The sequence below is a fragment of the Canis lupus genome, chromosome 22 (genome assembly GCF_003254725.2).
Source record: "Canis lupus dingo isolate Sandy chromosome 22, ASM325472v2, whole genome shotgun sequence".
NCBI classification, from domain to species: domain Eukaryota; kingdom Metazoa; phylum Chordata; class Mammalia; order Carnivora; family Canidae; genus Canis; species Canis lupus.
This window is the reverse complement of record NC_064264.1, coordinates 59254018-59267499: the sequence shown is the minus strand read 5'-3', so window position 1 is coordinate 59267499 and position 13482 is coordinate 59254018. Positions and strand designations below refer to the sequence as shown.

Here is a 13482-nt window from a genome sequence, read left to right as displayed (position 1 = left end):
ACTTAGCCACATATAGCCAATTCTAGAAAGCCATGCTTGGCGCAGAGCAGTCGACACACACTACCTGGGACATGGGCAGAGGGCGGGCGCTGGCCTGGGAGATGGCGCAGGGTGGGAAGGAGGACGTCTCAGGCCTGGGATGACTCCCCCGGGGGCCCCCACCTAAGCTCACCTACCTCCCTAAAGCACACAATGCTCATCTGGGGAGGAAGCCCAGTCGGGGGTTCAAACTGACACACAGAACTTAAAAACTGAGCAGTCAAGAGATACAGAATCAAACCCTCTTTGAAAAGGAAGTCTACTGTCAAGGTGATTGATTTAAATTCATTTGTTTATTCAACGATTCATTGAAGAGTTCCAATTTCTGCTGGTTTTCAGATGTCAAAATCAGCTGCTTATTCACCAGCAGGACTTTGCCTTTTGACCATAGTGGCCATTTGGGGGGTGGGGGGAATGGAGGGAGGGAGTGGGGGGAAGGAGCAAGAAGCAAAGGATTTAGGAGCTGCATCTGCAAAAAGATCTCAATTTTTACAGTGGGCTTTAGAAATCCTTCTGAGGCTAGGGTTGAATTCTAAAGTCCGCAGAGGTGTTGGACCAGCTCACCTTTCTACCCTGCAACGAAGAGGCAAGAGCAGAGGTACTGCCCTCAGGGCCAGGCCCAGCCACGCTGTCTGGCCCACAGTGTCCTCCCTGCTGCCTGGGCTCCGGCATCCGCCCAGCCCACAGAAATCTTGGTCAACCCTGTGGCCTGGGAGCCAGGCAAGGAGCCTGTTCGACTGGATACATGGCTTCTCTGCACACAGGGCCCGTGGACCGTTCCCAGTCACACCACTACAGTTCCATTTCATAAAGGGCACAGGTCCACGGAGCCCTTGACCAAGAACACATAGAGATGTGTCCTGGAAACAGTAGGGGGGGCGATGGGGCAGCACAGAGCGACTGTCCCCGCAGCCTGAGGCAGCAGCCTCACTGGGCTCGCAGTCCAGGGGACAGAGCAGCGACAGGCCGGTGGCAGGGACAGACAGGACCATTGGGGAAACGCAGGACACGGGCACAGGCAGGCTCAGAACCTCGGAGTGCAAGAGGACCCCAAACGCCCTGGGACTCCAGCCGGGACTCCAGGGGCGCCAACACCGCGAGCGAGCGGAGCGAGCCAGGTTCCCGCCTGGCTGGGGCCGGGAGAGCCGTTTGTTTCTAGGGCGGCGCAGGGAAGCAGCTGGCCGGGTCGGTGGACGAGCACTTGCCAAAGAGGTGAAGGCCATGACGGGAAGCAGGAGGCAAACAGAGGCACGGGAGCTGGGGAGGCGACACTGAACCGTGAGAGGACACAGCACGTGAGAGCCAGCAGCACGAACACCACCCGCGCCACCGCCACTGAGCGCGTCCAGCCCAGAGCCTCCGTGCGCTCTGGGTTTAGACGTGGGCTTTCCTTGTCTCTTCAAGACACCAAATCCAGATTCTCAACGGTGTGGGCTGGTACTCTCCGGTGGCTTTCCTCGATGCTCTGACCTCCTGGGCCCCAGGGAGATGGACCTGGGAAGCTGGGTCACGCACAGTCTCAGCTGCAGAAACACAAACACATTTTCCTTGCAACCTCACAACTTTTCTACGTGTTTGTAAAATCTGGGGGCTGGGCAGGGGTAGGATTTGCTAAACTATAGTGGATGACTTTATCTGGTTTCGTTCCATTTTGAGTTTAATCTCTCTCTCCAGCAAATAAAACAGTCTGGCTCATGTTAGACTTTTCCTAAACCACCTCATTCCTCTTTCCTCACTGTGCAGACAGCTCTTAAATCTATATATTCCTAGACCTCAGGTCTTTCCTGAGCTCAAGCACGGTGAGTCCTGCTTGCTTCCTGGGCCTGCCCATCCAGACACACTCACAAGTACTTCCCATGGTGCTTCACTGGAGCAGAGAAGCCAGCAAAACACAAAAGTCTTGAGCCCCACACAACTTAAATTCTAATGGAAAGCCTGTTGGCAAATCAGTGCATCCAGTGGGGCATGCAGAAACCACACCACGTATTTTGGTTCAGGGGTCTGGTAACACAGGTGATGGAGGCTGGGAAGGCGAATAAGGAGAAGATAAGATTCTTAATTGCAAGAAGCAACTGCCATCCCCAGGACTAGTGGGCCCTGGAGAGGGAGGCCGTGCCCCAGCTTCCCAGTAGCATGAGGGGTGTTTGACACGCGGTCAGGGCTAGGGCAGTGGAAGGGTGGCTAGTGCTGCACCTGCTCACTGAGCAGATCCTGACAGCAGCCAGAAGCAAGCCCCTCTCCCCTCCTGCCTCCTAGGCCTTCCCCCGTCGTCAGGAGACTCAACAAGATGTCAACACCTCCAGGGTGTGGATGTGGCACCTCAGCCCCATCACTGCAAAGCAAAGGAGAGAGGGGTTCCAGGACCGAGGCTGAGTCACAGCGGGTAGGGAACACCTGCCAAAGCCAGCTCTCTTTTATGACTTCCTATTTCAGCTAACAGCACCGAATTTCTTTAAGAAATGAAAAGGGATCTGCATCTTCATTCACACACGATCAGTGGCCAAACTCCATAGATAGTGACTGGCAATCATCCCTTCTTCCCCGGCCTGTCTCGGGGACTGTGAGGCACAGCTCTGAAGTAAATTAGCTCACCTTGAGCCTGATGTAAAAAGAAAGAAAGAAACTAACTTCTGGTTGCACTTCAGTTACATTTGTGTCCAATCAATGCACAATATGGAAATATTAAATCATAATTTTAAAATTAATTTAATAGTAAAGTATTAAAAGGAGCTAGAAGAACCTTATTACTAATTTGAAAGACCTCTAGGGGTGCTTGGGTGGCTTAGTAGGTTAGGTTTCTCGGTTTCAGCTCAGGTCCTGGGATAGAGCCCCATGTTGGGCTCCACGCTGGGCAGGGAGCCTGCTTAAGAGTCCCTCTCTCTCCTTCTTCCTCTGCTCCTCCCCTGTCCCCCAACTCCCTTGCTCTCTCAGTCAATCAATCAATCAATCAATCAATCACCAACCTCTAATGGGACAGAGAAATACTATCCTACATGATCCTGTCTACCAAGCTAGCAAACTACTAAATGTCTGTTGCAATGCCCGTTGTTTCATGACTCATTTTCCAGAGGATGATCCAGTGTCTCCTGTTCCCTGTGAAGCACAGGTGTCTGCAAGTTTTTCCAATGCTCTTTGCATGTAGCTTGGTCCCAAGGCTACAATTTCCGAAGACGGCCACAATGATGTCTCCCATAGCACATGCTTTTTCCCCCTTAAAGTATGTGACCTTGACACTTCTTTGATCAAGCCAGCAGGTTCCACCACTGGACTCTGGGCAGACTTTGTGACAGTCCTGACCAACAAAGTGGCTGAGCTGATGCTGTGGGGCCCCTGAGACTAGATGATGCCATAAGAGCATCATGCATTCCGATGTGGCCGTCTGGGGACACCTGCTCTGGGAACCCAGCTGCCATGTTGTGAGGGAAGCCCAAATGAGCCCGCCAGGTTCTTATGGTTTTAGCAAAGTTCCTTTGCATCTAGCCTTGTCTCACCTTTATTTGAGCCATGGGTTGTTTTGTACACAGATGTGGCTGTACTCATGATAATCCCAACAACAAGAGGGTTATTTTCTCCTTCTCTCAGAGTAACTTAATAGCTTCAGACCATCTTCAGCTATATCTCTGCAAGTTGAAATCAGTTGGAGACACAGGAGAGGAAAAGAATTTGGCCTGCTCTGATCTCTTTCGTTTCACAAAAGAAAGAAAGAATCTGGTAACATTTTAGTTAGCTTTTTCATCTATTTTTAATTATATGAGCAACACAAGTGCATTTTAAAGCAATTCCAGGGGTTTCTGGGTGGCTCAGTGGGTTAAGCATCTGCCTTTGGCTCAGGTCATGATCTCAGGGTTCTGGGATCCAGTTCTGCATCAGGCTCCCTGTTCAGCGGAGTATCTGTTTCTCCCTCTGCCTCTGTGCCTCATGTACTCTTTCTCACACGTGCACACGCACACAAAAATACATTTTTTAAAACTCTTTTAAAAAAATAAAGCAATTCCAAGATACACAAAAGCATCCTAGACAAAGCTAGCGTTCCCTTGAACACCCACCCCTCACTTGTTCCTGCTCTCTTAACCACTTGACATGATCTCTTCAGGTCTCTCATGCTTGATCCCATGCATGTGTTCCCATAGAAAATACTTAAATTGTGATTAAACTATGTCATCTCAGTCTGTGTGGGGTTTTTTTTGAAAACATATAAACTTAATGACATGATTGAGGTTGTTCTGCATGTCCCTCTTTATTTTTTAGCCACACTCAAACTCCCTACACTCCAGAGTACCTTCCCTGCTTTCAGCAGCACTTCCCCCTGTGTGAGGGGTCAGGGTGTCAAATGTCTTATTTATGTAACAGACTCTGCATTTCTGTTTCTTGTTCTCCTTTCAGTTTTGCATTCATTTGGGGCCATTTCTGATTGGTTAAGAGTAAATGTCTAATTTTGTTACATTTTCCTGCAACCAAATATCTTTTGCATATTTTCTGTTGGGTGTGTTGGGTTATTTCCTTCATATAGGACAGTTTTTGTTACAACGTGAGGAATATTTTTTATCACATCTTATAGTTGGTTATTACAGAAAAGCTATTTATTTTATTCTATCCATTTTTATCCATCACCTTGCTAAATTTGGGGGTAAGGGTTAATACTAATGAAATCTAAAGATCAGATAGTGGTAATCTTAAGGGATATATTATAGTATAATGTATAATACATCCATCTTGTTTTCTTGATTTTGGTAGATATTTTACAGTTGGTTAGGAGGAAGCCATTGTTTGTAAAAAATACATACAGAAATATTATGGGAGTGATGCAGTGTCATGCCCTCAATTTATTCTAAACAGTTCAGGAAACATATTTTGTGGTATATACTATTATTTGCAATTTTGTGTAAGCTTAAAAAAATTTTTTTGACGGATCCTGCCACAGGTTTATTTGTACAAGTAGCACAAAAGGACACCAGGCCCATGCAGACAGAAGCCCAGAGGTCATTCATACCAGTCCTTCCGTCCTCACACTGGCAGGCAGAAGCCTCTACACTGGAACCTTTGTGGCAGCCTGGGCACCTTTGGGAGCCTGCACTGCAGGAGTAGGAGCAGGAGCCGGAGCCAGGGTTGCACCTGCAGCCTGGGCCTCAGTTTGAGCCTTGGCCTTGGCCTTTGGCCAGCAGAGCCTGAGACATTTAGAAATGTGGGCATGAGCACATTTCCTGAGCTTAGGGTGAGTGATGTAGGCAAATCGATTGAGCTTGTGGCTGCCGCCCTTTGGGATCTTGGGCTTAACCTCCTTGGGCTTAACAAGGCCCTTGATAGCCTCAGCATGTGCAGTCATGGCCTTGGCGTTGTTGGCCTGCATCTTCTTCAGGCCCTTCTTGTGCTTCTTGGCAAAGCACATGTTCCTCAAGAATTGGGGTCTACCCCCTTAAGAGATTTGTATCTTTGTGACTAGGGCTTCTTGATGCCATTTCTGTGCCATTTTCATGACTGATTGTGCATGGTGTGGTTCTTGGACTTGGCCATGTCTGCACCAAAGCCACAGCTCCCCAAGTGCTTCCGACTGGAAGAGAAAAAGAGACAGCTTAAAAATTTTTTAAGTTTATTTAGAAAGCACTTGGAAATGCCTGCTTCCAAAAAAGTGAAGATTTAGAAGATAGCCACAAAATCTTTTAGCCAAGAGATTTTTGAATACATGCAACTGTGATGCTTGTCAAGTCAGAAAAGCAGACACGTCTGCTGGTGAAAAGGTACTAGCTGGCTCAGCACTGTCTACACCAGCCTGTTGGGCAGGTAGTGATGGTTCCAGATCCATGTGCCCCATCATCTCGGGTGAAGCTGTTAGCTCCGCTAGGCATGCCTTCTTGTCTCCTTCTTTCTTGGCTGCCTATTACACTCGACTTTTCTGGAAGCTTGAATCCCACAGTCAGCTGCCAAGTAAAATTATTGTGTTCTGGTCCCAGCTAAACTTTTTCAGAAACAATTTACCAATGCTCTTCCAGGGCAGGGGCTAGACAACTGACTTTCTGAGTCCCTTCCAATTCTGTGATTCTGGATATAAAAATTAGGTAATGAGCACCCTGGGGATATGAACTCCTGTCAGCTGCTTTGCCTCCCCCATCCACCTGCTCCGAACAAGGGGCTGGGCTGGGTGGAGAACGTCACGGGTAACCCAAGTCAGCCTTCCGGGCAGTGGATTAAAGGGAAGCCTTTAAATACTACCAGCTGTCGCCTTCTCAGGCAGTTTCTGGGAACAGGTCTACTTAGTTCAAGCAATATTTTGGGATTTTCCTTAGGAATACTCAATTAAGAAATACCAAATGCCAGTTTCATGAATCAATTCGGTCACATTCAGAATTTGACGCCTTTCATACACATTAGAGAAACCGAATATACAAATGGACAATGGCCAGAATGTATATAAAAATAGAACTTTGACCACAACCTGCAGCAGCCTGCCCAGGAAACCAACCCCTTATCTATTAAAAACAACCCAGACAGCCACCTACTGTGAATCAGACCTACAGTCACCAGAGGGCCATCTCTAGTGACAATCCCAGAGAGTGGCCAGTAACTTCTGGAACAATCAGCCCCACATGTCCAGGACTTGATCAATAACTGACAGCTTCCCTCACTCGGGTCCCTGATTCCAACTCTGGACCAACCAGAGAAAGCCAAGTATGAGCCTGGAACCAATCACATAGGACTCCAGCTCCTGGTCACCCCTTCCAGTGCCCTCAGACCAGCAGCTGCCTCCACCAGGGCACACAAGCGCTGTCCCCTTGTCCAGTATAAGCGCTCCCCTCTCCTGCCTGCCTCGTCTCTCCCAATCACAAGTGATGGCAGCCGACACTCTGCTACACAGCTGGCTCTGAATAATCAGCCTTTGCTTTTCTCATTTGGATAGAGTTTATTTCCCCAATATTTTAAGGTATTTAAACCCACACATTATCCCACTTGATCCTCATATAACCCATAAGAAGGTGGAGCAGGCGCCCTTCCGTGTCCTTAAAGACACAAAACTTCAAAGGACCCACCTGAAGATGCCCAAGGTCAGGCTCAACACCAGAATTAGGTCATCTGGTTTTTCAACTCCTTGACATGCATTATTACTTATTATTGTTACCTTATATCCTGAGGCTAACTGAAAATAAGGTTCTTAAAGATAAGTTAGTCAGTGATTTTTAAAGTTTTCATTGGATTTTGTACAGGGTTTTTAACTCCATCAAAAATCCCTTCCTGACACTGTGCCAGTAGAATAACCCAGTTCCCTTCACCTCCCTGAGTCACAGGGAAACATGAGTAAAGACCACCCAGAAATTCAGAGAAGGACATTGTTGACAAGACTACTCCCCAGTTCTACTGGAGTCCTGCCTCCCACCAAGCCCTGAAGTTCACCGAGATTCTTCAACGAGCACATGTGCTCTGACCTCCAACTTGGCCATGGATGTCCACCATCCAGCCACGAGCTGAAGCTCCTCTGTCCTGCAAAGAAAGCTGTCCTGTTGAGGGCTGAATGCATATTCTATGCTATCCTCTGTGCCAGGGATACTCAAATGTGTAAACTGTCCCTCCTGTCATTAAACTCAGCTTAACAGGTGACAAAATATAATCATTATAGTACATTAGACCCAGGCATCCTGCCATCTGAGAACACATAGGTTTTCATAGATGGGCTTATAGGGCTGTAAAACCCAAACTGCAGGTGATATTTGCTGTTAATATGCATTTTCTGGGAAGAAATCCCATTATATTTGGTAAAGGACAATTTTTTAAAAGTAAAATCAATACTCTCGTATACAGTGTATAACACATGCCAAATATTTTGTTTAATTTATTAATTAATGAGGGAACCAGTAAGATGTTGAAGAAAATTTTGAGGAAGAATTTAACAAAAATTTAAGGTGCTGCACATTTATAGTAGTAAAAGAATAATGATGCAAAACTGGCAAAACTAACCAGTATCTACAGGATAATAATCAACAGCACTCTACCTAACAGAATTTTCATTTATAAGAATAAAAATTATCTGCATTCTCTCAGTTTTCTATATAAATTACAGAGTTATAAGAGCACCTGGGTGGTGCAGTCAGTTAATCCCTTGACTCTTGATTTCTGCTCAGGTCATGATCCCAGGGTGTTGAGATTGAGTCCCATGTCTGGCTCTGCACCTAGTGTGGAGTCTGCTTGAGATTCTCTCTCTCCCTCTCCCTCTGCCCCTCCGGCTTATGCTCGCGCATGCGCTCTCTCTCTCTCAAATAAATAATTAAAACATTTTAAAAATAAATAAATAAATAAAATACAGAGTTGTAAAATAGCTCAAAGCCAATAGATGTTGGGATAACCTGGTTGGTGAAGTGGACGGGTACCCACTAATCCTGCTTTTATTTTTTTCCCCATTTCAAAGTCTTTTTGAATCTTTTCTAACAGTCCTCCTTGTGATCATAATAATATCAAAGATTACTTCTAATCAGAAAATAAGGTTGGTCTCATTAGGTTTGGCATGATTGTTTACATAATTGTTGCAAGAGTGTTATTTTGCCTTATCAACAGTCTATGGTAAGAACAAATCACAAATTCAAAACCTTCCACAGAAGAAAGAACCAGGTCCAGATGATTTCACTGATGAATTCTATCAAAATTTAAGAAAGAAATGATAGCATTTCTGCACAATATCTTCCATTCTATAAGGTCAGCATCACCATAATACCAAAGCCAGACAAAGACATTACAAGAAGGGAAAACTGTAGACCAATATATTCTGATGAACACAGATGCACAAATCCCCCCCGCAAAAAAAAAATATTAGCAAACAAATCTAACAATGTATAAAAAAAAAAAAAAAAAACTATATACCAGAGGCAAGTGGGATTTATTCCAGGTACACAAGGCTGGTTCAAAATTCAAAAATCTATCAATATAGTCCGTTACATCAACAGAGCTAAAGGAGCAAAATCATATGATCTTATCCATTAATGCAGAAAATAACTCCATTGGCAAGTCTGGTGTGCATCCCCCATTGAAAGCCATTGGCTTGGGAGATGCTAGATTCAAATTAAAGACTGTGGACAATCAACATTTTAGATAATGTCTGAAACTTGGCTGATAACAGTAGACTATTGTCGCCTGTTATCCCAGAACTCCAACCAAGGTGGGAGGACTGGACAGCATTATAGGACACTGTGGACACCGAGGTATTGAAAAATTCTCAGGGACTGCCCATGAAGCCTTCCATTTCTGAAATATGTATATTGATGAATTATGTTTCATCTATTTGAATTTAACCAAGGCAAGGCTGAACATCTCTTCTGCTTTTATCATTCCTCCCATGAAACTGAAAGAATTTCCATGTACAGCGCAACCAGAGGGTGTGGCATGGAGAATCTTACTACTGTGCCCCCAGAAAAATGAAGCTTGAGAAATTTCACAAAAACACTGTGTTAGAGAAAACCGTACTTACCTCCTGATCAATGAGCGCCTGCCAAGAGTCTGTCTCCAACCTTAAGCCAGGGAACTCCTGGCTGGGACTTGGGGTAGACGCCTCCTCTTTGCACTCCCATCCATGAATGCAGCCACCCAGGACCTTCCACAGACTCCTTGCCACTTGCTCCAAGCATGCGTCTCCCCAACTGCAATCCCTCTGCTGTTCCTGAATGAACGCAGCGTCTGGTCATTCGAATTTGTCTCAGTTTACCCCTTTATTTAGGTTGACAAAACTTTACAGTGGTGGTGACTGCGGAGAGAAAAATGATGCTTCATTGGAAAACTATAGCACACCCTCGAGGCCATTAAATGCTGGTCCTATTGATTCTCTTCAAGGTTTGTTACATTTCCGTAAACTGGACTGTGTTCGCCTGAGACTTACACAGTGTTATATAGCTCAATAAAGCTGAGCTGGATCCCAAATTCTAATTTCCTACAATATCTCACTACCACTCTCCAATGTTTCCGATTTTTCTCCCACCCTTCTGTCTTGGAACCACTAAAAATTAAAACTGCTTTTTATCTGAAGCCTTGAAAGTAGGAGCTGGACAACTTGATATAAACTTCAGAGAGGCACTGCAACAGCTCACGTTTAGACAACCTTCCCAGTGGTTGCTGTGTGGGGAACTTCTGATGACATCACCAGGGACGTTTAAAAAACTGCAAACCAGGAAAACCTGTCAGATTGCTACCACCTGCCCTCTCTCCATCTGAAGATGCTTTGAGCCTAAAGCCTAGAAATCTCCAATGTCTGCCTGCTGGCCTCAGAAGCTGACTCTACAGTTTGTTCTAACCATTAACCTTTGTTTTTATTTGTTTCCATTCAAACGCCAAGGACATTGAGTCTGTTTCAGTGGGTACGGGATGATCTACTCTGAACACGAATCTTCTTGGGAAAGTTTCAGATGGGAGAATGATAGTGCTCAGAACAAGCTACTCCAAAATACATCACCATGGCCTACTGACTCAAGCTGAAGGAGTTTGAGAAAATGGACATGGGGGAAGGGCACTCTGACCTCTACCCACCTTACCCTTATCTCCTGAAACAGGTCATAGGACCCTCACGGAAGAGGTACCCTCCTTATACCCAGAAGAAAGGCGTGTCCATATGTCTGAAGACAAAGGGATGCCAAAAACCCTAACAAGCAGACCTCATTGTTCCCCACAGGTCACTACTCTCCCCTCCTAGGCCTACACCTGTCCTGTTCCTCTACCACTGCCCACTCCTCATCCAACCCAGCATAAAGCACTCAGCAAACGGTGTCTTCTTGACTTTGTTTCCTTATGCTGTCTTCTGTTGCACATAAAATTTCTCTTGAATAGATGTGTATGCTTTTCTCCTGTTAATCTGTGTCTGTTGGTTTAATTTTCAGACCCATCAAGGAAACATAAGAGAGTCAAAGAAAACCTTTTCTTCCCCTACCAGAGCCACTGTAACCACTGCTGTAGCCCAGAGCTTCCCAAATTTATTGTGCACGTGTATCTCCTGGAGAGCTGGTGCAGATGCAGATTCTAATTCAAGAGATCCAAGCCGGTCCCCAAGACTGCATCTCTAATAAGCTTCCAGGAGATGCTGTGGACATAGACAAAGTATCTGCAGGACTGAAGAAGGACCAGAACACAAAACAGGAGCAAGTAGACGGGATCTCCAAGGCCCAGCCATCCTCCTACTCCTTCCCAGTCACAGACCCTGAGTGCCACCCTCCCTTCCCTACACACAGCAGGACTCAGCTCCTTCCCGACATGATGTCACAGGTCCCCGGACATTCCACAGTATCCTGGAGACCAAGGCGGGTGAAGCTGAGGACCTTCAGGGGAAGGTCTTCCTCCTTCGGCTGGAGGGAACATGGCAGGGAACAGAGGAATGACCGTGTTTGTCCTGCTGCTGTCCTGCTGGCACGAAGCCAAGCTCCATCCAGTAAGAATATTTTCAGGTACGGTCACAGGTGGATTGTCACTGCGGCAGAAAACGCTCACCTCCCTGGGGCCGAATCGGCGCCACAGCTTCTCCCTGGGGTCCTTCCCTACCTGCCCAATTATCATTTATTTCTGGGGAAGAACGGAGTGGAGTGCCTTGAACAGTTTTCTATCTTTGAAGCCCCTTTAAAATCCAGAACTCCTTGGGAGAGGAACATGCACAATCATTTTTATTGTGGAAAATCTCTAACTTACCCAAAGTCGAGGAACAGTCCAGAGAACCCACACCCTCGGTTTCAGTTACACGCAGGCCGCCATCCCGCACGTTCTGCGACACCCGCTGTGTCGTTCCCGGGGGTCTGGTGCCCCGTCCAACCCGCCCCACTGTCCACGTAAACCTGTCCCTGCTGAGGTAAGGCAGACATGCAACGCGGCCGCAGCTGGTCCCCGCGGTCCCCGTCACAGGCGGGCCGGCCCCCGCGGGCCCCGGGCTCGGTCCTGCCGCCCCGGCCCCTCCTCGTGCTGGATCCGAGGGGCCCGGAGGCCGGGACCGGATGCGACTCTGTGCCTCGCAGGCCGCGGGGACTCAGGGCAGCAGGAAGGGGTTGCTCCGGGACCGCCCCCCTTCCCGCCAGGAAGCTCCGCGCTCAGGCCACCTGCCCCCTCTCCCACCTCCATCGGGGGCACTGAGGATGGAAGGAAAGAGGCCGTGGTGGGCCCCCAGCCCCAGCTCCCGGGGGGACGCGCGGGCCCCGGAGGGTCACCCGAAGGGTTTGTGCGGTGCCTGGGAGCAGGAGCACGGGGGCCACACCGGCCTCCCGCCCTGGCCGGGCCCTCGCCTGCCCAGGGGACAGCTGGCCCGCACTCCCACCTTCCTCTTCTGAATGAAACGGTTCCAAGGCACTGAGGAAGGTCAGATCCTCTGTGGGGCCGTGGGCACAAAGGGTCTGTGACGGGCAGAACACTGCCCCGGGTTCCGAGCCATCCCGCACGTCCCTCCAGCCCTCCCTGCTCACAGGTCACCTGCCAGCGGCCCGGGAGCGGCCCCCAGGGCGGATGGACGAGCGCTCCTGCGGCAGCCCCGGCCAGCCTGCCCCCCACACCTGCTCCGCCAGCTAGTCCAGATGGGGACCCAGGGGCCATCGGGTCTCCTCGGCTGGGAAGGCCAGCTAAGGGCCGTCTCTAGACCGTTCCCTGAAAGTGAACATTGGGGTTCCTTGTGTGCTCGCAGCCGGGGCGCAGGGGCGCACGAGCACCGGGCTCCGGGCCCCACACCGACCGGCTCTGGCCACTGGCCGCTGACAAAACCCCCAGGCAGAGCGGCAGTGGTGGTGACGCAGGACGGGAGCTTGTCGGGGAGCCGACCCCAGGCGGACAGCAGCCTCGCGTCTCCGTCTCCAAAGCGCTGGAAACACGGCAGCTTTCTCTGAGGACACATGGGCCAGAGGCTGGTGGCGCGGGCAGGTGCGGGCAGGTGCGGGGGACAGTCAGGCGGTCCTGGGGGTCAGGCCCTGGCGGGGTCCCCCCGGCTCCGGGCAGGCCTGGCCCAGGAGGGTCAAGCGCTTTGCTCCCCGCATCTTCTGCCTGAGTGACGAGACAAGCCGGAAAAGCTCGAGGTCAAAGCCGAGGTAGTTAAGGTCCCGTCACGCTTCCGGGGCCTTCCCGCTTCCTCGGGCACCACGAGCTCGGGCTGTCGGCCCCACGGGTCGGCCTGGCCCCCGGGAGAGACGGGGGGCGGCAGCCTTGGGCTGGTTCGCCTCGTTTGCCCCAAATTAGCCAGAGCACAACCGCAGGGGTCGCAGTGAGCCCTTCCCGGTGGCCAGGCTGGGCACTGTGCAAAGGTGGCCAAGGAGTAGTCAGGGCATCCCGGTAACCCAGCGCCCGCGTGTTGAAGCCCAGAGACTGGCCGTCGGGGTGGGGGGGACAACAGGCGAAACACAGCACAGCAGCCACAGTTGACGACGCACTTTAAAACCCGTGCGGATATCCTAAAACATAAATATTTTTCTGCACGCGCTTACTGGCTGACTCGCACAATACTTCCATTATAATTACGGG

The 13482-nt window shown here is 49.1% G+C and overlaps 1 protein-coding gene and 2 long non-coding RNA genes across 7 annotated transcripts in view; 2 read left to right on the top strand and 1 right to left on the bottom strand.

Annotated features, from left to right (window-relative positions):
* Nucleotides 1–337: 337 nt before the first annotated feature.
* LOC112655959 (uncharacterized) lies at nucleotides 338–12357 on the bottom strand. 3 transcript variants are annotated; one of them, XR_003133991.3, is made up of 5 exons: nucleotides 12296–12357; nucleotides 11680–11831; nucleotides 10931–11080; nucleotides 9485–9757; nucleotides 338–1562 (listed from the first exon to the last, which is right to left on the bottom strand). It is a non-coding gene; the product is annotated as an uncharacterized LOC112655959 (long non-coding RNA). The 3 variants fall into 3 exon arrangements; XR_003133990.3 differs by lacking the exons at nucleotides 11680–11831; nucleotides 12296–12357 and adding an exon at nucleotides 11227–11341; XR_003133989.3 differs by lacking the exons at nucleotides 11680–11831; nucleotides 12296–12357 and having other exon boundaries at nucleotides 339–1562; nucleotides 10931–11220.
* LOC112655958 (sperm acrosome-associated protein 7-like) overlaps nucleotides 11302–13482 on the top strand; it is a 20814-nt gene continuing 18633 nt past the window's right edge. For 2 of the 3 annotated variants that reach the window (XM_025441179.3, XM_025441178.3), the window contains exon 1: nucleotides 11302–11441. In XM_025441179.3, the coding sequence (XP_025296964.1) occupies nucleotides 11354–11441 (88 nt within the window). In that variant the 5' untranslated portion in view covers nucleotides 11302–11353. Of the gene's footprint in view, nucleotides 11442–12392; nucleotides 12889–13482 lie in introns of those variants that run through there. The other variant, XM_049099354.1, reaches the window with a different exon arrangement.
* LOC112655960 (uncharacterized) overlaps nucleotides 12895–13482 on the top strand; it is an 849-nt gene continuing 261 nt past the window's right edge. The window contains exon 1 of the long non-coding RNA XR_007404919.1: nucleotides 12895–13052. This is a non-coding gene — a long non-coding RNA (uncharacterized LOC112655960). The remainder of the gene's footprint in view (nucleotides 13053–13482) is intronic.